The sequence below is a fragment of the Sus scrofa genome, chromosome 14 (assembly GCF_054392235.1).
Source record: "Sus scrofa isolate SSC_HxYL_T2T_F1_AM1 chromosome 14, Sscrofa_HxYL_maternal_Yorkshire_Landrace_v2.0, whole genome shotgun sequence".
Lineage (NCBI taxonomy): Eukaryota > Metazoa > Chordata > Mammalia > Artiodactyla > Suidae > Sus > Sus scrofa.
Genome location: NC_139396.1, coordinates 104,561,738 through 104,589,442, shown reverse-complemented (window position 1 = coordinate 104,589,442; position 27,705 = coordinate 104,561,738). Strand labels below are relative to the sequence as shown.

General features: G+C 50.9%; 2 protein-coding genes across 9 annotated transcripts in view; both read right to left on the bottom strand.

Annotated features, from left to right (window-relative positions):
- The window catches only part of SH2D4B (SH2 domain containing 4B), a 100,750-nt gene extending 99,344 nt beyond the window's left edge, over positions 1-1,406 (bottom strand). Inside the window, exon 1 of the mRNA XM_084997442.1 lies at positions 1,347-1,406. The gene's annotated coding sequence lies outside the window, so the exon portion shown is untranslated. The remainder of the gene's footprint in view (positions 1-1,346) is intronic.
- Positions 1,407-3,127: 1,721 nt separating this feature from the next.
- TSPAN14 (tetraspanin 14) overlaps positions 3,128-27,705 on the bottom strand; it is a 59,181-nt gene continuing 34,603 nt past the window's right edge. For all 8 annotated transcript variants that reach the window (XM_084997445.1, XM_084997444.1, XM_001926602.7 and 5 more), the window contains 7 exons: positions 15,792-15,842; positions 13,917-14,063; positions 11,901-12,071; positions 9,669-9,794; positions 8,274-8,318; positions 5,875-5,994; positions 3,128-4,699 (listed from right to left, as the gene is read on the bottom strand). In XM_084997445.1, coding sequence (XP_084853571.1) covers positions 4,628-4,699; positions 5,875-5,994; positions 8,274-8,318; positions 9,669-9,794; positions 11,901-12,071; positions 13,917-14,063; positions 15,792-15,842 — 732 coding nt within the window. In that variant the 3' untranslated portion in view covers positions 3,128-4,627. The remainder of the gene's footprint in view (positions 4,700-5,874; positions 5,995-8,273; positions 8,319-9,668; positions 9,795-11,900; positions 12,072-13,916; positions 14,064-15,791; positions 15,843-27,705) is intronic.

The following is a 27,705-nucleotide window of genomic DNA, read 5'->3' as shown; positions in this document are numbered from 1 at the left end:
TTTGGAAGCCCCTGCTGAAGCAGAAGATGCAGAGCACAGGAAGAAAGCAGAGCGATGAAATGATTCTCTCAGAATCTTTTAAGGCTTACAACTTCCTCCTTCTCCAAAAGCTGGACTCTCTAAAACGGGTAGGGTTCACCAGAACAGTATCCACTTACTAACTTCCTCCCCCAGAGTTATACCACGGTCACTGTTCTATAGTGCCAGGGTCAAGTTTCCCCCAGGCACCCTGGAGCCCCCAAAAGCGTTTTGATCATGTGAGGAGGAAAAGACAGGTCTTGCTGAGTTTACAAGGAACTAAAAAGGCCCTAAAGGTGCGTAATTCTCCAGATTTTTGGAGAGCGCCCAGATGAAGGAAGCTTCAGGAGGCACTGTCTGCCCTGGAAGGCTGGCAGCATTCTCTTGGATGACAGACAAGCATGTGGAAGCACCTCTACCAAGATCCATCAATGGGGACAGTGTGGGGGCAGACATCCTACAGACCATGGCCAGGCACCTCACATGACTTAGAGCTAGAAAGGCCCACCTGTGAAGGTTATGCAGCCACCGTACTCACCTGGTACAGCGCAGGGTGTTGGACCACGCAGTGACAGAGCTGAGCTCCTGACACCTGGGCAAGATGCCCTGGGTGCTGGGACCACTGCAATAGCTCCCTGGCCTTTCTTTGTTGCCTCAGCAGCCACCTCCGAGGTTGCTGGCCAAGAGGCAACCAGGTAGTCTCTGCTGAGACTGAGTCTCTCCTTCCTCTGCTGGCTTCTGACCCAGCCTCCTTTTTTTGGGAGCTCTCCCCCTCCCCAGGGTCCCTAAGATTGCAGTGGCTCATACTCACACGCATGCCCATTACTGCCCCAGTGGCAGCCCCTGCATAGTATCCCCTGGAGGGAAGGCTGTGTCCAATTCCTCACCGCTCAGCAGAGAAAATCCTCCAAAGGCTTGCTGGTGGGTGGCAGCTCTGGCCACGCAGGGAAATGAACTTGCCACCCAGAGCCAGGGCCTCCGGTGCAGGGTAGGGCTAAGCATGAGGATGATGTCTTGTTCTCCCAAAGCTCCCCCACTCCTCAAACCAAACCAGGAACCCAAATCCGGGTATAGAAGCACAGATCCATACCCTCTGGTTTTCTCCAGATTCGTGTCAACCTGCCAAGGCCCAGTAACTGGATAATCTTTAGGAAACTGGTATTTTTCAGCCTTGCTCTGGGTGCTGGTTTTGCTCAGCAGGAGTCAAGAGATTCAGAAACAAGGCTGGCAGGAACCAAACCACCTCATTTAATTGCCAAGTGCAGGTTCTGGGGCGAGGCTCCCAGTGTTTCCACCCAGCTCCTCTAAATCCTCAACCAGTAACTCACCTTTCTCTTAGTCTCTTGTTTGGGAATGAAAATGCCTTCCTCAGAGATGTTCGGGTGACTGAATCAGTTTTTAACTGGTGAGTACTCCAAGTACTTCCTATGTTCCAGGAAGTTCTGGATCCATTCATTTTTATTTTTATTCATGTGGGGAAGCCCAGCACAGTCTTATGCATCAGCACAGATGGCTTTCCTGCCCTGGGGGCACGGGAGCCCCTGGAGCCAGGCAAGCGCAGGCAGGTGCAGCTGGAGGTGGGATGAGGATGGACAGGAGAGGGTCAGAGCCCTGGGAGCTGAGGCCCAGAATAGACAACTTTGAGGACAAGGTGGTCAGCAGCTGCAGAGGCAAGAGAGGCCCTGAGGCTAGTGACTGAAGCAAGGGACTTTCAGTCAAGTGAGGAGAATAACAGGTAGTGGCGGGAGGGGGACAGTGAGCCCAGACTAGCAGCTGCCTGGAAAGGAAGGCAGGAAAGCAAGAGGGCCAAGGCGAGTTTTCTGGGAGGGGGATAAGGAGGGAGGGGGTGAGAAGGAGAGCAGGTGGGGAAAATAACATTGCAGCAAAGTCCTGGGCTGGGGGGCGGGAGGAAGGTCACAGAAGGATAAGGAAAGACCTTGAAACTTTATTTATGTATGTATGTATTCCTTTTTAGGGCTGCATGTGCCCGGGCTAGGGATCAAATAGGAGCTGCGGCTGCCAGCCTACTCCACAGTCACAGCAACACCAAATCTGAGCCGTGTCTGCGACCTACACCACAGCTCATGGCAATGCCAGATCCTTAACCCACTGAGGGATTAAGGCCAGGGACTGAACCTACATTCTCGTGGATACTAGTCAGGTTCACCACCTGCTGAGCCACAACAGGAACTCCTAACCCTGAAACTGTAAAGAAAGGGTATGTGGGCAGGCCAGGAGCAGAGGTGCAGAGGCATGGGCTGGCCTCTATCTCAGTCTAAGAGGTCAGGGAGTGGCTGGGGACTCAGGGGAGGCCGGGTGGGCTACACGGTGGCTGTACGCAGAGCCCAGTTCCCTGGGCACCCTTACCCTGCCTTTTTTATCCTCATCCAGCTCAGTCAGATGGCTGAAAGTGGCCAGAAAGCTTTGTAATCTTACGAAAAACAAATCCAATTCTGAAAAAGTCAGAGGTAGACTTCACCCTGAACTGGGCTATGACCTGTGAAGACACTTGCATAGAGTCCAACCACCAGGTCCACTTGAATCGATGGGACAGCAAGAGCTATGCAAGAGCTGTTGGTGCCCACACATTGGCAGTGGAGGCCTGGGCCCCCTGACTCCCCCAAGGCAGGCTGGGTCAGATCTGTACCTAGCGAGGTGGACACTGCCACTGACCCCCCTCCACAGGTAGGCCAACAGGTACAGGACACGTGGCTCGTGTAACAGCTGGTCCTAGATTCCAACCCAGTGTCCCCAAGCTCTTCTGCCTGGATCTTACTGCCTGGGCTGATACAGTTATATCCTAAAATAATGTTTCCTCCAGGCCAATGGAGTCAAAGTTCTAGCTCGTGCTTCCAGCTGGGCATAACTAAGCCATACGCTAGCTTGTTCCAGTTGTACCCTCCATACAAAGCATCACTGAAAGTGGCATACAGAACCTAAAAAAAAAAAAAAACACTCGAAATTTATTTCAGATTGTGCCAACCACTGACCTTCCTGTCCTGCCTAGCCACACTCGATCCTGCTGGTTCCCTCACCAGCTGAGTTTACCACGGAGATGCTTAATGCCCTCTTGACGTGACCCAAAACAAAACCAATCAGAACAACAGCATTAATATAAAGATATATTCCACAAAAGAGTTTGGCAGTCAAAGAAAAGCATCACACTTCCTAAAAAACAAGCATTCTTCTTCCTTAGTCTACAAAGAAAATTGTAAAAAACAAAACAAAACCAACATCATCAACAAACACCCACCAGTATACACCACACTAGCATGTACACTTCGGCAAGGAAGTAAAGGGAGCACTCCATCCCCGAACGACGAGGACAGGACTGGTACAGGACCCAGAGAAGCATTAAGAGTGTAGCCCCGCCAAAGATGCACAAATGTCCCAGCTACCCCCAGGGGGCTTATTCAGTACACGAGACAGACTTCATTTCCAAGAGCAAGCCCCCAATAGCCCTGACTGGAAGGGTGGACACGGTGACCAAGATACCCCATCAGAGGGTGGAGGGTCACCACAAAAATCAGCAACGAAATGTCCGAGCCTCTGCACAGCTGCAGGCTGGGGTCTATGACTCGGCCCAGCGGCCTTGGCCCGAGGGAGAGGCGAATGCCAAGCTGGCCAGCCGGCCCTTAGCACATGGCCTGGAGAGGAGCCCTGGCCAAAGGTTTCCGGCTGGCCGTCTCTGGGGGCGCTCCCTGGCTCTGCAGTGGGGAGGGCCAGGGTTCAAGTTCCGGGTAACAGTTTCAGTAGCACCAAGACCAGAAGACAGTGAGGCCAAGTGAGGGGGGGCGTGGGGGGTATGTGGGCTGGGGGTGCGCAGATGTGCAGCTGGGTGACTAGGCATGAAAAGGAGAAGCTGGTGGGGTTGATTCATGAAACACTCAAGGGAACTGAAAGGGGTGATTTCAGTCCCAGACACCATGTAAGGCTGTTGAGAGAAGAATGCCAGAGGAAATGAAGACGTGGTGTGGGAACATTCTTACTCTATAAATAAACTATTTACACACTTTAGGAAAAGAAGAGCTGACTCTCAGAGGAGAGCCGTGCCCACTGCCCCCTCCTGCCATCAGGGCATAATGCTATTGAGGCTGGAGGCAGTTCCTGACCCTGGGGGCTGGGAGGGTGGTGGACAAGGCACTCCTGCGGCACCAGCCCACGCACTGGCTCAGGCTTATTTCACTTGGACATGGCTGAGGATCCTGCCAACACTCCGACTTGTGCAGACACTGCGGGCCCTGCTGGTACTCAGAGGTCCACATAAGGTGCAGCTGGCTTCCAGGCCAGCACCAATGACACATGAGTGGTGAGGAGGCCAGGATGCAACCACCAGAGCCATCTGTCCCTCAGGTCACCTCCCCCACTGAAAGACATGTCCTCTGACTCCAGGCAGACCCCTGCGGGGGTCTTGGCCACAAATCTGTGCAGGTGTGAGGGGGTCCCTTGGTCTTCAGCGCCAGCAAGCAGAAAACAGAGAGGTCACATCAAGTGGGTGCTGAAGATGGGGTGCTGGGTGCGTCCGTTTCCCTCTGGACATAAAGTTGATGGCAGTGAAGGGCTGCGGCCTCCACGCGTGGCTCAGCTCTGCTCGTCCACCTCTGGCTCCTCAGAAGTGGTGACCTGCCTTCACCGCTTCAATGTCAGAGATCAGGGTTCTCGCCAGGAAGATGCCAAATATCTGAAAACAAAGCCGCAGAGGCAGCTGCTGTCAGCATCAGGGCCCAAAGGGCAAGGTGGAGCCCGGCAAGCCCACCGCCACCCCCCATGCCTGCCCACAGGGGCAGAGGATGCAGAGAGCAGCAACCAGGCACACGGCAAAATGAGACCAACCCACAGTTAAAACAAATGAGCCCCTGCAACTACCAGGCTGGGTCCCTAGAGCCTAGAAGGTGCAGTCAGCAGGCACCACAGACGCAAAGTGGACATTCAGCCTGGCCTCCTACGCGACCATGTACGTCACACACCACAGGCCCGGACATGCTTCATACCCAAGGTGAAACCAAAAATGACAGGGTCACCCTGACTGGTTCGGATTCCCAAAATAACAAATTCTGAATGTTTCCTGTAAACCTGAATTCCGTAATAAAAACGAGATTCCCCGATCTGGGCTATGCTGATGTCTGAAGCTTACATCCCTGACCTCGGTGACCGAGATAATCATGTGGGAAAACTGGTGTTTTTCTACCCGGAGCAGACTCCTGTGAACTTGGTGACCTTAGGAATTTTCCTCCCCACCCCTAAATTCTTGTTGTGGTGGGTATTTGATGAGCCACTCCTTCTGAAGTCTGATTCCCTTGCCTGCTTTGCTAGCAAATTGTTTTCTTTCCTTTTCTAGATGCTTCTGTCTCTCAGCCTTCCTTTGAGATCAAACAGCTGCGTTTGCTGAGTGAAGGAGGAAAAAGTGTGTGAACAGCTGGTGACCCCAGGCCCACCTTGGTCACCCCTTCAATTGGTGGGGGGGAGGTCAGAGCCAAGCATTTGCTAAATGGTGGGTTTTCTGCTTCTCCTCCACGCCTTGGGCACACTGAAAAAGCTCCTGGTTTCTCTGATTCACTAAATTCTTTTTTTTGGTCACACCCACAGCATGCAGAAGTTCCCAGGCCGGGGATCAAGCCTGCGGCACAGCAGTGACGACACCAGATCCTTAACCTGCGAAGCCACCAGGGAACTCCTCTGATTCACTGAATTCTTGACTTTCTCCTACCAGTTCTTCTCCCTGCAGACACTAGGCTACTCACTCTGGGGCCTCCCACACCCTCAGCCGCCAGCATCTTTCCACACATGAAATCTGTCTCAAGGGAACAGGTAAAGCCACAAGGGGAGAGGAAGCCACAAAGGGCAGTGGGAACAAACCTGCAGCAGTGAGATGGCGATGAAGACACCGGCCACAATGTAGATGTTCCGGGGGAGCCAGCCCTCCAGCGCCTGGATGCAGCCTTTTGTGAAGATGGACTCGTCCCATTTGCTCTTCAGCTGCAGGAAAAGAGGACAGTGGCTTGAGTCCCCAACACAAGGGCTGAACCCACCCTGGTTCCCCAGGGCTCCCCCCAGAGACAGGGTAAATCTCCAGGGCAATGAGGGACCTGAGAGGCAGGGGGCAAGACACAGGGAACTCTTCAGGAGAAACACTTCTACTGCAGTTCCCATCGTGGCTCAGTGAAAACAAATCTGACTAGGATCCATGAGGATGCAGGTTCGATCCCCGGCTTTGCTCAGTGGGTTAAGGATCTGGTGTTGCCGTGAGCTGTGGTGTAGGTCACAGACGCAGCTTGGATCCTGAGTTGCTGTGGCTGTGGTGTAGGCCAGCAGCTGCAGCTCCGATCAGACCCCTAGCCTGGGAACCTCCATGTGCTGCCAGTGCGGCCCTAAAAAGACAGAAAAAAAAAGAAGAAAAAAAAAGAAAGAAACACATCTATTGTCTCTGTCTCCGTTCCTCCCTGGGCAGTTTTGCTTTTTTTTTTTTTTTTTTTTTTGAAATTGTCTTTTTAGGGCTGCACCCTTGGCATATAGAATTCTCAGGCTAGGAGTCAAATCAAGCTGTAGCCGTGGGCCTACACCACAGCCACAGCAGCATCAGATCCGAGCCACATCTATGACCTACACCACGGCTCACAGCAACACCAGATCCTTAACCCACTGAGGGAGGCCAGGGATTGAACCTCATGAATACTAGTTAGGTTCATTACCTCTGAGCCACAGCGGGAACTCCCAGTTTGCATTTTATAACCTGCCTAACTAAAGGATTCCTGGCTATGACCTTTAACCCATCTGTTAGGCCCGCCACAGATTTCAAGGTCAACATGTTCAACATACGTCCACAGTCCACATCTGGAAAGGGGAGGGGGCTGGGAGGCTTGGAGAAGGAAGGTGTGCCTTAAAGGGAGAAACTGGGAGAAGAGGGTTCAAAGTCTTCTGAGCCAGAAGGCAGGGGCAGTGGCTTCTCAGAGTGCGTCCCTGCAGCCCAGGTGAGCCAGGCTCCGGAGCCAGAGCCAGCAGGATCAGTCACAGGCCAACAGGCTCTTTCCAATGCCGACCCCCAGTGGAGGCTCCGTAAGCACACAGCAATGTGGCCACAGCACCCATGGCGCACCCTCCCCCTCCACCCTGGCCAATGGCAATCAGCCCCACCTATGAAACATGGATGGAACACTCTTCATTAGGGACCGAACTGTGTCCCCCTAAAATTCTTTTAAGCTGAAATCCTAACCCCCAGTCCCTCAGAATGTAACTTGGGGACAGAATGTTTAAAGAGGTAAATAAATTAAAATGATGTCACTGGGGGGAGCCCTAACCCAATATGACTGGTGTCCTCATGAGAAGAAGAGATTAGGACACCAACAGACACAGAGGGAAACCTGCAGGACTCAGGCAGGAGAAGGCACCCTTTACAAGCCAAGGAGAGAGGCCCTCAGGAGGGACCAACCCTGCAGACACCTTGCTTTCAGACTTCCAGCCTCCAGAACTGGGAGAAAATAAATCTGTTATTTCAACCACACAGTCTGGGTAACTTGTTATGACAGCCTTAGCAACTAACACAAGTGGCAATACAGTTCCTGACTGGAGAATCCAATGCTGACCCAGGCCCTTCCCTGGGAAGGTAAGGTCTCTGCAGAGGGAGCTGAGGTTTTCCAAACTGGAGGGTCACATCCTTAGTGTCTGTTGCCAACAGGAAGGGGGTCTGCAGATTCCCCGAGATCTCTCCTTCAGAACAGCTGTCATTTGCACCACCAGAGGCCACCAGAGCAAGACTGGGTAGGGACTCGCCTCTTTTCACATCCAAGAGCACACTCCCTGTGGCCTAAAGAAGCCCTTAGAGTACTGAGCCGTGCTCCTGCCCTGAGCCCTTCTCCCTCCCTGTCGTCACCACTGCCTCCATAGGCAGCTTGACCAAGTCTGTAGCTCCTGTAGCTCCGTCCTGAACCCCTAAATAACAGACACCTCCTGGGACCCCAAAGGAGCCTCTTAAACATCATCTTTGTTCCCCCAAATTTCTAACCTCTTTCCACTAACATAACGACTGCTAGATTTTGTCATTGTGGTTCGCAGGGATTGAAATCACACCCATCACTGTTCCCATGGGTGTTGCCGCCAGCTCAGGAAGGGCATGTGTGTGGCCATGTGCTCCCAGCTTAGATGGCACCTCTGAGCTTAGTGTCCCCTAGCCTCCCCACTCCAAGTGGCACTTGGGCTACATCAGGAAGCTGGACCTTATGGAATAAGCCTGAAGAATTCAAAGTCAATAGGGCACTCACCTGAGTCCTGACATCATAGCCACACTGTGTGTTCACAACTTTTTGCTGTAAGAAAAGCAGAAAAGATTAGTCATTTTTGTGTTCTTGAGAAGCTGGGTGGTAAAAGGCTCTAAAGAAGTCACAACCAAACACCAGCAAACACCCGTACCAATTCCATTACAGCCCATGCCCTTCCATTATGCTGCCAACTAACCTGTCATACTAGGATAGGGGTTGGCAAACTTTTTATAGGCTAGAGAGTCAATATTTCAGACTTACTGTGTAACTACTATTCAATTCTGCTATTGTGGCATGAATGCAGCCACTGACAATATGCACAGGAATGGGCACAGGTGCGTTTCAATAATGCTTTATTTATGGACACTGAAAGCTGAATTTCGTATGATTTTCACATGTCACAAAATACGATCCTTCTTTTATTTTCAACCACTTAAAAATGGCTGAAACCATTCTTGGCTCGCAGGTCATCCAAAAACAGATGGCAGGCCAGATTTGGTTCAGGGGTCACAATCTCCTAATCCCTGTGCTAGAAAGGAAAAGCTACACTTCCTAAAGATCTCACAGTCACAGTGGCGATGTCCGATGCTGGCCGTGCAAACTCCAGAGACACAAGCCTCTCCCGGGCTGCGGAACCTGCCCATGTCATGGAGATGACACTACGCCTACCCAGAGCCCCCTGGCCCAGCACCAGGCTGTGTGACAGCACTGACAGCCTAAAGGGCTCCCCTCTTCTCATGCTTGGTTCAGGCAATATTTAGCGCTCCTTCAAGGGCATCTAAGAGCTTAAGAACCCAAGGCTGCATTCTGTGGATTGGGGATGAAAACAAGTGAGGAAGAAAGAACAGAAAAGAATTCTGGGAGTTCCCACTGTGGAGCAATGGCAGCGTCTTGGGAGTGCTAGGAGGTAGGTTCCATCCCAGCCCAGCCCAGTGCAGTGGGTTAAGGATCCAGCATTGGCGCAGCTGCAGCTTAGGTTGCAACTTTGTCTTGGATCTGATCCCTGGCCCGGGAACTCCATTTGCCACAGAGCAGCCAAAAAGTTGAAAAAATAAAAAACTCTACACCACCCCCAGGAGTGATATACCCACTGCCCTGGGCTTCTGAGGACTGGGCATGTTCAGAAAAAGGAAACCGGGGCTCATTACATTCACAGCATCTTGTCCAGGCCCCCTGAGTGACAGCCCCTCACAGGAGGGGTAATACTGTTTTTCTCCTGCTTCCTAGAGCCAGGGTGGGCCATGCAAACACCTTCCTGGAATGTTTACATATAGGATACCAGAGTTTCAGGAGCCCCGGGGCGAGTCGATGGGAGCCAGGCACTAGTTCCACCTACAAAAGAGAAGCAGCTAGATCCCTCAGGGAGGCAAGAACCCCCATGCTCAGGCATCGACTCACCGCGGGGTCTGGCACGCAGCAGGAGAAAGGCACCCCACACTTCTCGCGGCTGTAGCTGGCACCACTGCAGTTGAAATAGACGTTGAGGTCCCAGTCTTCAGGGCCGTATGCCCCGCAGCACTGGTTCTGCAAATCACAAAGCCAAGAAATGGGGCTCCAAGTGGGGCTGTGGTCGCCCGACATAGGGTGTGAGCTTCAGGGACACGGGGTTAAGTGCATCTCCATTGAGAAATCGAGGCCTATCTCACGGACCTCCCAGCACAGAGACGTGAGCAAGGTGATCCAGGTGACCCTTTAGGAAGGAAATTGCATCCAGGCCCTGTCTGGGCCCAACACATGGGGCTGGCTCAACAGCGCCCCCTGGCCTCAGCTCCACTCCCTCCTCACCCTGGAACCTTCCCTTCCTCCCCAACTGCCCAGCACAGAGCCCAGAGTGGGCTTCTCACTCTTCTGAAGTGGTCCCTCTACTGCCCTCAAAGAGAACACCTCCCTGTGGGCAGTGCACCCTCTTCCCCAGGAAAGGTCCAAGCTGGCCCCAGGCACCTTTTGTGCCTCTTTACAGAGAACAGCAGCTGACCGTCTACTCTCAAGGAAAGCATCATGACTGGGGTGAATGGGAACGCAATCAAAGCTCTGCCCCTGACCCCTGATCCCGGGCCTCCATCCTTCCTCCCCACCCGCAAGGTCTGATGAAGCAGCAAATAAAACACTCATTTGTCTAAAATATCGTAAAACCAAACATAGTGAAAGCATCACCATGACGTCAATGGTGTCCCAATCCAAGAGCAGATATTTTTGCACTTGTCCTTATAGCTGACACAGTTACGGCTAGAATCACAAGCCCACAACCAGGATTTCTGCATTGCTCTTCATTTCTAAGGTAAATCCCATCTCCCCTGCCCACCTCACCCACCCCCACAGTCCCCAGGGGCTCTAAGGACCACCTAATATTTCACCATGAGGAAGCTCTACCACTCACCCAATACCTCTGGGGAAAGGCATTTTCAAAAGGAAGGGAAGGCAAGGGGGAAAACTACAATGTCTTTAAGGCCAGTACAGGAAGGAAACACCCTGGTATCCCTGACACCAGCAAGATCAAGGCCAAGTGGAAATGAAAAGAGAACTGCAGCTTTGAACGAGGTACATTGAGGGAAGGACATCAGAAGAGGGTGGGATGGTGGCCTTTCACAGATCATACAGGTCATTGCTAATGACACATGATCTCTGGTCACATAACGGGTTTTGCTAGACCCTACCATATATAAATAAAGGTAAACAAGTCTTGGTTAACATGGACAATGGATGATAGGTTTTTGTCTTTTGTTTCTGTGTTGTCTTTTTAAGGCCACACCCGTGGCATATGGAAGTTCCCGGGCTTGGGGTCGAATCAGAGCTGTAGCTACCGTCCTATGCCACAGCCACAGCAACACCAGATCAGAGCTGCATCTGCAACCTACACTGCAGCTCAAGGCAACACTGGATCCTTTAACCCATTGAGCAAGGCCAGGGATCAAACCCACATCCTAATGGATACTAGTCAGGTTCTTAACCTGCTGAGCCACAATGGGAACTCCCATATTATTTTTAATGCTTTATTTCCTTTTCAGAACCAAGGGGCTCCATATAAAAAGTTCCTGCAAAGGCTATGTTTTCTGACAGATCAAACAACAGCCTTGTTTGTATAGGTCGGCACAGTAGGGAGTGAGTTCCTCCTGGCAGGGGAACAAGGGGGACGGCTGCAGTCCCAGCTTCCAGGTGCAGCCACACACGAGGGGGATGGAGACCAGATGGAAAAAAAAGGCCCCAGGCCGGGAATGCTTAGACAAACACCGGGAACATATTCCAGGGAGGTTGTGTTCCTCTCCATCTGAAGAAGCTGCCTCCAGGCAGCTCTGCCCTCTCAAACAGGAAGGGGAAAAGGTCTCAGGGAGGAAGGGGACAGGAGACAGGAATAGCCTCAGACAGGGAGGGAGTCACCGGCCCAGGGGACTGCAGCTGCCCGCATGGGGCTGGAGAGATCCAGGCCCTGCAGGGGGAGGGTGGCTGTGGGCTCAGGAGGGAGGCCAGCCTCCCCAAAGCAAACAAGGTAGGGTACCCTGACAGTAGGCCTGGTACCTCCCATGGCCCCCCCGAGGAGGGAGAGCCTGTGTTAGCCATCCGCCCCCGAGCTGTACACACAGACTGCAGCCCAGAGAGCTGAGCACTATCAGGGAGAAGCCAGGCGGTGCTTACAGCTTTCTGAAGGGAGTCGATGAGGTTCTGCAGGTCTATGTCATCCCGGTAGGATCGGATGTTGCTCTCGAAGAATTCCCGGAACCGGTCCCTTACCCAGTCCTGGAAGAGGAAGGCCAGCACGGCCACAGCCAGCTCCAGAAAGAAGATGAGCACAATGGCACTGCAGAACTGCAGGGGGACAAGCACAGGAGCCAAGGTCACCACACCTCCAACCTCCCAGCCAGATGGGCACTCTCCTCTGACCCAGGACCACCGCCTGCCACAAAGGGCCCGAGAGACCCATGCGAGGGTCCAGGGATTCCCACGTTATTAGCTGTCCAGAGTTAGGGCGCTCTGGACAGCTCCACTCCATGTCATTTATAAAATGGAGATGGGGGAGTTCCCGTCGTGGTGCAGTGGTTAACGAATCCAACTAGGAACCATGAGGTTGTGGGTTCGGTCCCTGCCCTTGTTCGGTGGGTTAACGATCCGGCGTTGCCGTGAGCTGTGGTGTAGGTTACAGACGCAGCTCGGATCCCAAGTTGCTGTGGTTCTGGCGGAGGCTGGTGGCTGTAGCTCTGATTCGACCCCTAGTCTGGGAACCTCCATATGCCACGGGAGCGGCCCAAAGAAATAGCAAGAAGACAAAAAAAAAAATAAATAAAATAAAATAAAATGGAGATGGTCCTCCCCACCCATGTCACTGCAGTGCTGGCAGAAAGTCAGAGGAGTTGAAGTATTAAGAAGGCTCCAAGACAATGTCGGCCACCTCCTGTGAAGGAGGCTGCCCTACTCCAACAAGGAAAACCCATCATGGGAACAAATGCTATCCCACCCCACCGGGCCATCGGTTCTTTGAGGGCAGAGACTGTGCCCGAGCCATACTCTCTGACCAATCTCCCGGCGCACCCAGCCCAGCTGCTAGCAATCTCACCTGTCACCCCCACTTTAGGGAAAAGGAAACTGGGGCTCACTCAGGTAGGTAGCTGACTTAAGGTCACACAGCCCAGGCAGGACATCTGAGATCCCTGGCAGGGCTCTTTACAACTCTGGAGTTGTTGATATTATCAGTACCTACTCCATATGTGCAGATAGGATAGTCAACTGCAAAGAAAACTCTGCAGAAGAAACACAGCTGGAATTCTGTAAAGGCCACTGCAGCCACAGGTCCCCTCCTGCCGAGGAGGGGTTCCAGCTTGTAGAGTTTTGTTATCACAGCCATCATCCCTGGCCACACAGCACACTGGGCAGCTGCCACAACCAGCAACATCCCAAAGTAAGACATGTGTGCACGTGCACACACACGCCCCCCCCACTACCACACACGAGGGGCTCTGCAACGTAATCGCCATTCTCGTAGTAGCAAGATAACCAAACATAATAACTTTAAGAGAAAAAAAACCCCACGAGTTTTGCTTTTTAAATTAAGCCCAAAAAAGAGAAAGCTTGATCTAATAAATCCAACAAATAATATATTGCAAAACACGATTATGCGTTTTCCCCACCAGGTGCTGTTTAATTTTAACTGAATGCATTTCAAAATGAATGTGTATCTAAATATAAAACTATTCAAAGTTCTGCCAGGAAATTAAGGATTCTGCACTGCATACCCAACAGATTCCCTGGAGCCTAGAGGAGGGAAAAGATTTCCTAACATTCCGGACAATGTCCTTTGATCTTAGCCAGGAAGGGCAAAGGTGAGTAGCAAACAAACAACTCCTTTAGAATGTCTGTGGGTAGATAAAAGGCAAGGGAGTGGGAGGGGAGCAGGCCCGGCAAGCAGTCAACTCCACCTACTAGGAGCTGAAAACCAGAGGGCCCAGCTTCTCCCAGGAAGCAGCTAGTTCATCTTATCTTTTCCTGAAATCTTACCTTTTGGTGGGCAGCAGGGTACAAACGGTGGCCCACCACTGCCAGATCCTGGGGGAGGCTCATCAGAGCTGCTACCCCCTCTAGGTAAGGGCTAAGCCTGCCCAGCAGAGCCTACCCCCCACCTCCGGATCTCCTCCCACCCCCACACCTGGGGCCACTCACAAAGTTGAGCAGGCAGATGTTCTCCCGAAGGGCCCCCACGCAGCCAGCAAAGCCCAGTGTGAACATCACCACGCCCACCATCAGGACCAGCACCACAGGGTCAATCCCATGCATCCGGGTCACTTTGGTGAGGTCGGACAGCACCCCCTGAAAAAGGCAGAAAAAGCAGGGTTATATAAGCCTCGAAGAGAGTCAAGGGTGTGGGTAGGGAAAGCAGCTGTGTGGGGAACTAAATGAGGACAGGGACCTGCCTTCCAAGGCTCAATCTTCTCAGTAAAAGCCAGGTCAGAGCATGGCCCCACTGCCTGGCAGAACTTTGCCCACCTCAGCACCCCCTGCTGCCCTCCTACTCCTGGTCTCCATCTACGCTGTGAGTTCCTCCCAGACAGAACCCATACTTCTTTTGTAGCCTGCAGGGTACCTACGCCAGGCCTGGGATGGGAGGGGGCCCTGTGGCCTGTGGTCAAGGCATCCCAGGGCCCTGGCCTCTGGCAGCTGACGTAGCATCCAATTCATGGAGAACCCCACTATCCTGAGATGAAAAACAACTTCAGTATGAACACACTTGTGAAATATGCATCCACCAAGGACAGATAAAGGTAGCACTGTCCATTACCTTTTTGTGATAATGGAGATTTTGTATATCTGCACTATTCCAAATGGTAGCCACTGGTCACATGTGCTACTGGGCCCTCGAAATGTGGGCTAGTGGAACCAAAGAACCAAATTTTAATTTGTTTTTCATTTAAACTATTTATATATAATTAGTCACGTCTGGCTAATGGCAACCAAATGGCTCAGATAGAGCAGTTCTAGGATTCAAAAGAGGAAGGAGAAAAGAGCAGCCAAACCGGGCACCCAGCTGGAATCAGGCAGCCAGAATAGCCAAGCATGGGGCTAGCTCAGGATAGTCAGGCTCAGCAGCAACTGAGCTGCTGTTCCGAGGTGATCACACGGTGGCGCAGTAAGTCATGGTTTGCATCAACTTCGCAGTCACTGGGGCAAAGTGAAATAGCTCAGCATGCTCTTAAAGGGGCCCAAACTCAAAGGTGGACCTTATCCAGTTCTGAAGACCATGGCAAGAAAGCCCACAGACCTGAGCACTCCTGCTTCCTTCTCCTGGAAGCAAAAAGAGGTTCAAGAGGAGGTTTTAGCTCCCACTGTTTCCTGCCTGGCCTCGCCACCTCCCCAGCACCCACACACCCACAGAGCAGAAGGTGGCACTACAGCTCCCCCCTGCCCACATCTGATCTAGTCCCCTCCTTGGAGTTCCAACTGCCCCTTGCCCTTTCGGACAGTAAGAGAACCCGATCTCCCCTCCTCTTCTCTCTTCCACAGGGTGGGCAAAGAGCTCACAGGTGCTTTAGCTTTAGACCTGTCCCTATCCCACAGGGCACCCAGGGGCACATGCCTGATTTGGGAGTCCTTTCTGTGAGAACAAAAGATTCAGGTATCAACACAACTGTGCTCAGGGACCTGCTGGCTCCCAGAGGCACAGACAGGGTCCATTCAGAAGGTAGCCCCAGGTCTGCCCTGGATACAGCTGCAAACTAGCCCCAGGGTGACTTGGAGCTTCTGGGAACAGGAGAGGGCACTCCACACCCACAGGGTTCAAAATCCCAACCAGCCTAGCTTTGGCCTCTAGCAATGACCCAACCACAGGGAAGCAGAGCCAGCCACAAGACCCCAGGAGTTTTTATGATACATTCAGTAACTTCCAAAAGAAAGCTCTGTATAAAGATTAATGAGTGTAAATCATTATCTCACACAAGAGATGCTCTGTCAGGGAGGAGTATGGAGGGAGGGACAGTTAAAGCTGAAGGAGCCTGATTTGGGCGGCTTGATGCTCAGGGTCCTGGTGACAGTCACACCTACCTTTTCGCTCCATGCCCATAGTCCAACTCCGAGGAAGACAACTCCAGCCAACTGAGCAGGGGCAGGGGGAAATGTGAGAGAAAGAGAGAGAGAAATAAAGTTAGGTGGGAAACCAGCTCCACAAAAGTGCTTCTCAGAGGAGGGTCCTCACTGCTAGGAGGGGGAGGTTTCTGGCTCATGTCTCTGCTGCTTGGAGCAAGAGCAGGGCAGCCCAATGGCCCCTGCACATGGCAGGGACTCTACACCTGAACAAAGGGATGGTGACGCTCTTCAGATAACCCACACCTACCTTCCCTGACAAACTCCTTCAACCCCAGTGGGCCCCACACGCCAGAGAACAGAGACAAAGACCTTGGAGCAGTCTGTCTTGGAGAGACTATGGAGTCAGAGACATCAGAACAATACGTTTCTTCCCCTTTCTGCAAGGCCCCCACTCCTTTTTTTCTTTTCTTTTTTTTTTTTTTTTTTTTTTTTTTTTTGTCGTTATGTCTTTTTTAGGACTGAACCCACAGCATATGGAGGTTCCCAGGCTATGGGTCTAATCGGAGCTGTAGCCACCAGCCTATGCCACAGCCACAGCAACATGGGATCTGAGCCGCGTCTGCGACCTACACCACAGCTCACAGCAACACCAGATCTTTAACCCACTGAGTGAGGCCAGGGATCGAACTCGAGTCCTCATGGATGCTAGTCAGCTTTGTTAACCACTGAGCCACGACGGGAACTCCCCCACTACTTCTTTTGATGCACTACCTGGTGTGCAAGAAGACATGGCCCCTTGTGACGATGGCTGGTGGCCCCAGGTGCCTTCATGGGCTCCCAGGGCAGGTGAGGCTCTGAGAGGGCAGGGTGCCCCTGAGGCCTCCAGCCCTGGAGACAGACTCCAAGCACAGACAAGCAACTGCCCAGGCCATTTTGTAGGAGTGGCCCTTACACTCCGCCGGGTGTACGGCTGTGCTTGAAGAAACACTCCATTATGTCACTGAATTAATTAAAGGAGGCCTGCCCTGAGCCACGTGTTCACCCCAGAATAGTAGTGTCTCCCAAACCCTGACCTCCCACCCACAGGAATCCACAGCAGCTAAGCTGCCTCCCATGCACCAAGACAAAAAGGGCCCCCCAGATCCACCTCACAGGTTCTTATACCAGAGAGGATTTTTCCAGAGAAAGCAAACACCTTGTGGTCTCTGCCAATTAAGCAGCCCCCTATTTTTGTGCTTAACTTCTTTTTAACTCTGCTGGCATTTCGCTGCCATGTATCAGTACCTCAAGATAAACAACAGGGCTGGGTGCCTCTGTGACGGCAGCTCTCCCAGTGTCTTCTCTGCCTACTGTAGTCACTGTGAGCCCCAGGAGGCTGGCAGGAGAGGAAAGCCCTTCAGAGAAAGCCCCGGGCGTTTCCACCCTCCTCTGGACCACAGGCCGCTCTCAGAAAATGTGCACATGGTGCAATATTTTGGAGGGAATTTCAGAGACTTCACAGAATCTTTACCGCTGGTTCCCCCAGCAGTCTGTGGACCCTGCGTGAAAAAGCCTTGCCAAGACCTGATCCCCCAACCCCCTTGACAAAGCAGAACATGGGCTGGGGGGCAAGACCGAACCTCTGAAGCCGAGTCCCACAGAACCACGTTCCCCATCCAGTTGATGATTAATCTTTCTACCTAGCTTGATCCCTGTTCCCTTCAAGACTGAGGAATATCAAAGAAAGGGGGGGAGCTGAAGCCAAGCAGGACCCTGTGGGACCTTCCGGGGTGAAATCGAGCAGGACCCTGTGGGGCTCCTGGGCACCAGCCTTTCTGGGTCCTATGTTTCTTATTTTTAGAGAATAAACTTAAGCCTGCAAGACCTTCCCAGCGTTCCAAAAGGGAGATTCAAACAGTTGCTAATCAGGGAAGGGGGTGGGACTCAGAGACAAAGGAGGAACAGTCAAGAAACAATAGCGCAGCCTTTGAGCAAGGGCCTGGTTCCTCTTCAAGGAACATATGTACATAACACTATCTGTGAGTTCTCCTGCAGAACTAAGGAACCCAACAAATGAAAACCAAGAATGAAAGCTTATATCTTACCCTGATCCTTATCTGTGGCCCTACTTTCTACTCCTAAACTATAAAATCACTTCCTAATCTCTTCCAGGGGAGGGCATGGTCTTTAGGGCACTAGCCTCCGTTCCCTGGTAAAGCAGTAAAGCTGTATTTTTCTCCTTTGCCCCAAACTCTGTCTCCACGTTTCTAGTCGGTACCGGTGGACAGAGGACGAGTTTCAGCAACACAGGTACAAGCCCCCTGGCGCCTGCTGCTGCTTCTCGCTGCCCCCCACCTCCCCATCCCCAACCCCAGTTCCAAAGAGCAGACTCAAGCAGTTAATGATTAGAACAGAATCTAAGGACTCCTGGTGCCTCCAGAAGGGATATAGATAACAATCTGGTGCTATCTTTGAGCTGTTCTGAGAAACTAAGACCCCACCTAGTGCAGGATGGTGATGAGGTGCTGACCACAAGAAGTATGTAGGCCCCAGACTGGTTGGAACCAGAAGATGGATGATTCAGATTCCCGAAACATCATCCTATTACCTCACCACTAACAAATCAGAACAAAATCCACGAGCTGATAGGATACCATGCAACCCTCACCCCTAGCATTGCCTTTAAAAACCCTTGCCTGAAAACCAAGGAGTTTGGATCTTTTGAGAATGAGCTGCTTGCTCTCCTTCTCAGGGGCCCTGCAATAAACCCTGTACTTTCCTTCACCACAGCCTGGTAGATTGGCTTTGCTGCAAGTTGGGCAAGAGGACCAAGTTTGGTTCAGTCATCATAACAACCACTGAGGGAGAAGGCTTCGGTCCCCCAAGTCTCTGTTTAGTTCATTCATTGTACTCACTCATTCATCTGATGGACACTGAGTAAGTGCCAGGCACCAACTTAAAAGCACTGGAGACAGCACTGTGCCAGGCAGCCAGGGATCCCTCTGCTGCTAGAACTCAGGCTCTATGGAGCCTGCCCTCCCCTAAGTCCTCTAGGTGAGCGCATAGCTCACACGGCTGACTCACAAATCCCCACCTCTGTCATAGCTGCTCGCCAGTCAAACACTTCAATGCCTCCTTGACTTGCACCTAATCCAGCTAACAACATGCAATCTGCTGCACATGCCTCTGATGGGGCCGTGTCCTCCCAACGTGCAAACAGCTCCTCCCCAACTCTTCCCCTTCTCACCAAACGGCACCACCGACCATCTATTCACTTGTTTAAGACAGAAAACTTAGCTTGACTGCTCTTTCCTTCCGATGCCCCATTCAATCTACCAGGACCCTCTGTTAGTCCATCCTTCAAAATATATCATGTACACTCTCTGTTCCTACCTGTCTATGCTTCACCCCTGCACAGGCTTTCCCACCGTCTCCTCACAGGCCCCCAAGCAACAGAACAATCCTTTAAAGATATAGAGCAGATCACTCCTCTCCTCAAAATTCTCCAATGACTTCCTTCTATACTTCAAATAAAAATCGTAAAAATTGAAGTCCTGGCCATGGCCCACATCTCCAATGCCATCTCCTACCTGGCTCCTCGGCCCCAATCCTACTGTCCACGCTGCCCTGGCACTGCTACCATCTTGTGAACTCAGCAAACCCATCCCCAGAGCCCTGCCATGATTCCCTCAGTCTAGAATGTTCTTCCTCCATATTCCTTCCTGGCTTCCTCCCTCACTTCACTCACATCTTTTCAAATTTCACTCCCTTTGCCATCCTCTGCAGACTGCTCCCTATCCATCACTCCTGACCACCCTCCGTGCTTCATCGTCTTTCTGGCACTTATCCTAGACCACATGAGCTGTTTGTCTGTCTACTGTGTCTCCTCTCCCACCTAAGCCCTCTGAGGGGAGAGATGTTTTCTGTCTGGTTCGGGGTTGTAGCCCAAGAACTTGGAGGAGGACTTGGCTGTAGCAAATATAGAGCAGGTACGAGTGAGTGAGTGAGTGAGTCACCAGGGCTCCAAGACCAGGGTGGACCTTGCCTGCGGTCCTTCCCACTCTCCTCCCAGGCCTACCGCAATCCAAGTGCATTCAGAGCCAATGAGGGCCAAGCAAAAGTCTAGCCTGGCCCAGGTCCATGGTCGAGCTCCATACAGGGACAGTGGGATCAGAGGGCCTGCAGGCTGTCCATCCCTATTCCCCATCCAGGGTCCCCAACAAGCACTCCAGCCCCTGCCTAACCACTTTCCATGACAGCCCACCCACCACCTGGTGCCACGTGGGACAGTGAGGGATCTGCCCCTCGCTGAACACAGTCAGCTTGAGATAACCGCTCCCCACTACTGCTGCCCAGTTCTCCCCTCACCAGAACGGGGCTCTAAGAATAAGAGCTTGTGTTTTTTTCCATTCTGTTTTAAAGGAAGAACTAAAGTTAACTTGTACCAGAAAGACAGGAACTAGTTGGGGGGGGGGGGGTGTCACATGCCAAATCACAGGTTCAATGAACACTGGCCCAGGGCAGGAACTTCAGGGACCAACAGTTGTTTCAAAGAGGAGGAGACGGAGGGAGGACCAGACAGGGGAAGTGACCTGTCTGGGAGCTCACACAACAGCCCCTTGAATGAGCCAGGATGTTGGCCAGCTTCGCCTGGCTCCCCATAGAACTCCCTTTCCTGAACCTCCCTGGGACAGATGGTCTGTGGAGATGGGCTGTCCTCCTGCCTGCCAATCATCTAGGAGTGTCAGTTCAGGTGGCTTCCAGCCTCAGAGCAACATCTTTTGTCTCTCTTCTATGACCTAATTAAAGTCCCTCCCAAAGAGGGAGTTTCCGCTGTGTCACCATGGGATTGGCGGCATCTCTGCAGCGCCAGGACACAAGTTCGATCCCTGGCCCGGCAGAGTGGGATCAGGTGTTGTTGCAGCTATGGTATAGGTCGCAAATGTGCTGGGATCTGCTCCCTGGCCCAGGAACTCCATACGCCACAGGGTGGCCAACAAAAGAAAAAGAAAAACTAAAACAAACAAAAAGTCCCTCCCAGAGAATGGAGCCCAACTCCTGCCAAACCCAAAGGGAGGCCAGCCTTGGACTATTAGGTACGTACACTGCAGTGGTCATCATAGCAAGTAGTACCACCCTTTCTTGGGTGCCAGGTACTGCATTAAACCCAACACACCTAAAGAGGCCCTCCACAATCCTTAACACTAGTAGTTTCCCCCATTTTTTCAATGGGAAACGATCAGGTGCAGAACAATCTAGTTATCTGCCCAAAGTCACATAACTAGCTGGTGACAGAGTTAAGCAAAACTGTGGGTCTATGACTGTCCCACAGCACAGCCACCCAAGCCAGAAAGAGTGAGCACCAGCCTGATCCTGCACCTCAAGAGACGGTCGCAGCACCTGGGGGCACAGAAGTCTGCAGAAGGGGCTCCTGGGCTGTGCCAACAACCCACACCGTCAGGTGGGGAGGTTCCCTCTACGCCTGATCAGGGCAGGTGGCCATGAAAGTGAGTTTGCTTCAGGGATCACTGTGAAGATTCAATAATGACCTTTCCACCTCAAGCAAAGGTCCCTGTTAAAGGTGAGCAGTGTCTTCAAGACGCTCTGGGCTGATCCAGCCCTGTCTTATTCAGGAAGCCATATGGAGTCCACTCATTGCATGGACAAGCCTTTACCTGGCAGGTTCCAGTCACAACACAAGTGTAGATACCTGGCCAGGCCCTGCTGGACTGGAGGAGGATTCCAGTGCCAAGTGGGTCAAAAGCAGCCTCTGAGAAGAACCCACAAACTAACAGCCTTGGCTCCTTGTAAGATTTCATTGCAGTGTGTGTAAAAAAGCACTTAGGCAATTCTTGCAGGCCCCAGAGACCTTTAATCTAGAGGGCCTGCAAACCACCAGCAGCAACAAAACGCTTTCAGGCCCTGCCTTGTGGGTGCCTGGTCCCTGCAGACTCCCGTGGCTGAGCAGAGGACAGTCACAGAGCCCCTGCCTCTGGGCCACTTAAGGGAGCCTCAGAAAAAAGAAAAAAAAAAAAAAAAAAAAAAAAGGAAGGAAACCCAAGATTGAGCCACTGAAACCTGAGGGAGTCCAGGGCAGCACTGAACAAAGAGCATGGGTCAGCCAGTCCTGGTTCAGGCTCCACCCTGCAACTTCCTGGTGACAGGACTTGGTGAAAGTCCAGAAATTCCTCTGAGCCTGCTTACCTCTGCAAAATGAGGGGTGACACTTCTTGGATCGTAGGAGGGCTGTAAGGATTCAGAGAAGTATCACAAGTGATATGCTTACCCTAGGGCACTGAGGAGGCAGAGCAGAGGCCAGGAGGGGACCTCAAGAAGCCATCAGCACTTGCTGGACTGAAGATATGCTGTGCCCCACTGCCCAGTGACCCCCAGCACCTGTCTTTGTCCTGAGACAAGGTCCTCTTTTCCAGAGGCATCCGTTGTATTGGGCTTCCAGAGACAAGAGTAAAGCAGAGTTTAGGGAAATAGGTGTCTCCTGGAGGCCTTTCAAGTGAGGTAGGGAAAGGGTGACAGAAAGACAACAGGGCAAGGGGTGGAAGAAGCTAGAACAGTCTCAGCTCTGTTCCTAACTTATCCAGTGGCTTTGAGCAAACCATCCCTCTCTTGGATTTCAGTTTACCAACTTGCAAAATTGGAGACCAATGACCTCCAAGGGCCCCTGCTTCTTCCACTGCGCATCATAAATCACGCCACATGGAAACCCAGTGATCCTGGCTCTCTCTCCAGAACAGGAAAGCCTGACTCCAGGCCTGGTGAGTCTGGGGAACACCAGAGGTGCACATGGACACTTGAAAGGACACCAGAGGGCACAGACCCTAGATCCCACCTGGCCCTGAGAGACAGTGCGCTGACGGGGAGTCCCAGGGCATCTGTAGGGATCAGGAGGCCTTGCCCTTCCAGACTGTGTCCACTCTGAACCCTAAAGAGAGCATCGAAGCAATGCCCCTTTCAAAACAGTCCCACATTTTTTTTTAGGGTTGCCCTGTGGCATGTGTAAGTTCCAGGCTAAGAGTAGAATCCGAGCGACAGATGCTGGCCTACTCACAGCCACAGCAATGCTGAATCCCAGCTGCATCTGCGACCTACACCACAGCTCACGGCAATGCCAGATCCTTAACCCACTGAGCGAGGCCAGGGAACCCACATCCTCATGGATACTAATTGGGTTCTTAATCCGCTGAGCCACAACGGGAACACCCACAAGAGTCCCACATTTTAAAAAGCCTAAAACGAGCCACTTCTCAGCGGGAGTTTGGAAGGTCTGGTAGCCGGAAGGGATGCTGGAGTCCAACTTCTTCCTCCCAGAGGGAAAGAGGCCCAGGGCAGGATGGTGCCTTGCTCAGGGTCACACAGCTATCACACACCAGCTTTTCCTCCTGGCGGAAGGGTGGTTCTGAGAACCAGAAGCACGCGGGCCCTTCCCCCACAGCCAGTGAACCCAAGCAAGACCCCCCACCCGCCTCCCACCACGAGGAGGGGCAAGGCCTACCCACAGGGCTCTGGGGCAGCTTCCACAGGCAGCTCTGTGTTCCCAGATAACAGCAGGCCCACACCCACCAGGCCCCGCCCAGGAATTTAAGTCAGGCCTTTAAAAAAAAAAAAAAAAAGGATGGAGGAGGGGCAGGCAGCACCCCAGGCAATGGAGAGAAGGAACCCCTACCCCAGTCCCTGCCACCACGGCACAGTAGTGATTAACAGTGGGCAGAAAATAAGATACTAAGCCAGGGGTTGACAGTTCTGTAAGCCAGATAGTATTTTTTCAGTTTTGAGTGCCTGAAGGTCTCTGTTTCAAAGACTCAACTCTGCTGTTACAGCAGGAAAGCAGCCACAGATAATATGTAAATGCGTAGGGCTGTGTTCCAATAAAGCTGTATGTGCAGAAACAGGCAGAAAGCCAGGTTTGGCCTGTGAGCCATAGTCTGCCAAGTCCCGCACTAAACTATCACACTAAAACCATCTGGACGTAGGCAGGATTTCCTTTAGCTCGTCCAATGTGAACCCCAGGACAACCCTATAATTCAGGTCTCCAACCCTAGTAATGTTTTTATATTATTTCTACAGGTCTTAATAGCCTAAAACCACAAATAACTCAAATGACACATTCCCACAATGGAATGCCCCACAACAATGAGAATGAACAATCCACAGCTACAAACCACAGTATGAATAAACCTCCCATGTATGAATAAACTTCACACATAATATTTAACAAAAAGATGTCAGTCTCAAAGACTTAATACTGTGAAGGAAGTGTTGGTGGATTGAGTATCATGTCCCTCCAGAATTCATATGCTTAAATCCTAATCCCCAGTGTGATGGCATTTGGAGGTGGGGCCTTTAAGAGGTAATAAGCAAGGTTGCACGAAGTCATGAAGGTGGAGAGGACATGATTAGCATCTGGCATCTGCCATGCCAGAACACAGCAAAAAGGCAGCCATGTGCAAGCCAGGAAGAGACTTCATCAGAACCTGGCTGTGCTGGCACCCCTCCAACTTGCAGAAATGGGAGAAAATGCATTTCTGTTGTTTATGCCAAATAGCCTATGGTATCTCGTTATGGCAGCCCAAGCTGACCAGGATAGGCAGAAAAATTATATCCAGCATCCAGTCCAAAGTTACTAGATAGGCAAGAAAGAAAGCAAAAACATGATCTCTAACAAGGAAAAATAATCAGTAAATAGAAAAAGGCGCAGGGGTGTTCCTGTCGTGGCTCAGTGGAAATGAATCTGACTAGTATCCCTGAGGATATAGGTTCAATCCCTGACCTTGCTCAGTGGGTTAAGGATTGGGTGTGAGCTGTGGTGTAGGCCAGTGGCTACAGCTCCAATTCAATCTCTAGCCTGGGAATCTCCATATGCCATGGGTATGGCCCTAAAAAAGACAAAAAAAAAAGGGGGGGGGAGAAAGAAAAAGACACAGGAATGACAAGAGAAAGAGAAGATATAATTAGCAAAGACTTTAAAACAGATATTGTAAATATGCTCAAGGATTTAAAGGAAAATATAAACATAATGAGGATAGAAATAGAAAAAAGTTCTAAATGAAATTATTAGAAATAGAAAATACAACTTTAAAAATGAAGAATTCACTAGACAGGTTTAACCACCAATTAGACACTATGGAAGAAAAGATGAGTGAACTTGAAAAAAAAAAGTAATAGGAACTATGTAAACTAAATGATAGAGGGGGGTAAAAATAACTGAATAGAGAGAGCCTCAGTAACCTATGGGACATCAAGTAGTCAGCAGGTAGGGGGAGGGTATATATTTGAAAAAAAATGATTGAATTATTCACAAATTTGATGAAAACTACAAACCCACAAATCCAAAAAGCACAATGAACTTCAAAGGGAATAAATACAAAGAAAACACAGCCACAAGTATCATAATAGAATTGCTGAAACCCAGTAATAAAGAGAAACTCCAGAATTAAGCCGGAGAAGGAAAGAAAAGATACATTACATAAAGAGTATGAATATATAAGACATTTAACCAAATGAAATGAAAATATACCAGAAATGCGTGGGATGCTGAAAAAATAGAGCATCAAATACAGGCAGACCTTGGAGATACTTGGGTTTGGTTTCAGAACACTGCAATAAATCAAGTCATACTAATTTGGGGGGTTCCTAGTGCATATAAAGACTATACTTACACTATACTATACTAGACTATAGTGAGGTCCTAAAAAGACAAAAAAAAATTTTTTTTTAATTTTTAAAAAAAGGTCGGGGGGCGGGGGAGGAACAAAAACAAGATGGGGAACAGAGCACTCCCCCACAGGTAACAAATCACCCCAGCAGACTGGGCCATGCTGACTGTTCACTGGCCAAGTAAGCAGGGTTATACATGCCACCAGTCCTTAGACCTGACACCACCCTGTGGGTGTATAATCATCTTACGTCCTAGGCAATAATCACAATGCACCTACTGCCCATCCTCACCAATCCCTCCTGGTGGTCCCATCCTCAAAGGTGCCTGAGCCCCTGTGGTGCAGGTGAGGAGTCGGCACCACAGGCAATTTCTAGTTCTAGTGGAGTCTCTGATTAAGTAATCCTTGCCCTTGCCTTGGCAAGTGGAATGTGGACACATATACACACCTATGTGCCAAAAGATAAAACAAAGTATTTCCTATGAATTGGGGCAGTACTTCTGGAGAATGTGATTACAAAAACCGTCAGGCCAAGGATTTCCCGTCGTGACTCAGCCGTTAACCAGCTAGACTAGCATCCATGAGGACGCAGGTTTGATCTGATGTTGCTGTGGCTCTGGCGTAGGCCGGTGGCTACAGCTCTGATTCGACCCCTAGCCTAGGAACCTCCATATGCCATGGGTGTGGCCCTATAAAGGGAAAAAAAAAAAAGGAAAAAACGTCAGGCCAGTCCAAAGAATGGACATTGCTTTCTGACCCATTTAATCTCACTTTTTGGAAATCTATCCCAGCAAATAATTTCTCTCCCTTCCCCAAAGCGAAGTATCTGTATTACAACATCTATTTACTGTACCCTTATCGAAGAAGTAGAAAAATTGGAAACAATCTAAATGTCCAATACGGGAATTTCCAACACTACAATCGGGAAGACTATGTGGCAACCTGGAATGTTCTACACTAGGTGATCTGATATGAAAACACAGGCTTCAAGATGACAAGGATACATGCTCTCACAAAGATGTGAAACCTGTGTGACTGTGGACAGAAGGAGGGAGGGAACGCAGTAATGCTGGGGTGCCCCATGCAGTCTTATAGAATTTCCACACAATTACAAAAGTTTACTAAATAAAATTGGAAGAGAAAAACGTACTGCTTCTCTGCAGTGAAAGCAAAACTACATGACACACGTTATTAAAATACCAGACTTTTCCTTTTTGATCACACTAATTACCAAGAGAAGGAAGCAGAGAAACCGTCTGCATTCAGACTTAGGGATCAGGCCTTGGGGTCTCATATCACACAGGCGAAGTTCAGCTCAAATAAGGGCAATGCTCGAGTGTCAGAAGGATCCAGGGTCAACAGCCCACTGTAGGGCCACCAGTAAAGATGGTGAAAATGGGGGCAAGGGCAGAGAGCTGACCATTAGGTCCTTGACCCATCAGACTGGCTTTGCCTCTCTTAGAAGAGTGATCACATGTCCCCCCTGGTAGGGGACAGTCCTGGGGCACATCTGTTATCCCAGCAAAATTCTTATACCCTCTCTTTCATTCTGAAAAGTTTCTCTATTTGGGCCATAAATTACTTGCTCACCCTACTCATGGGAGGCATCTGTTATTCTGAAGGAAGGGGTCGCATGCCATGCTGGGCACAGAGCACAAATGTCTATGTTTTTCAGCCAGAAACAGGCTGAGCATTAGGCTCAGCAGCGAATCCCTGTGTTTTACAAGCAGGGAAGCTGTGGCTCAGCCCTGTCTGAGTCACTGAGAAGGCCCATGGCAGGGGGCCGTCTGCAAAACAGGCTGATCACTGTGCCTGGAGCCAACTCAGTTCCTCACTTTTAATCCTTCCCTGAAATAGATCCAGGCAAGGGCTTTATAGGAACCTTTGCAGATTAAACTCAGTGTTGTGGTGGGAAGCAACTCTGAAGCTGCAGGCATCACAGGAATCCCTCCCTGGAGAGGATTCACCCAGCAAACCAGAGAGGCTCAGATTCTCTGTGGAACCAGGTGAGGTGAGAATGAGCAAAGACAAAGGCTCTACACCTCTCCCAGCCTCCCTTCCCCTACAAGCCAAAGTGAGAGTTTTTAAAAATGTTAATCCTGGTAAAGTACACATAATATAAAACTTACCATCTTAACCACTTTTAAGCATATTGCTCAGTGGCGTTAGGCACAGCCACAGTATTGTGAAAGCATCACCACCATCCACAGAACTCTTTCCATCTTGCAAAACTGACACTCTGTCCCCATTAAACTGTAGCTTCCCACTTTCCCCTCCCCCAA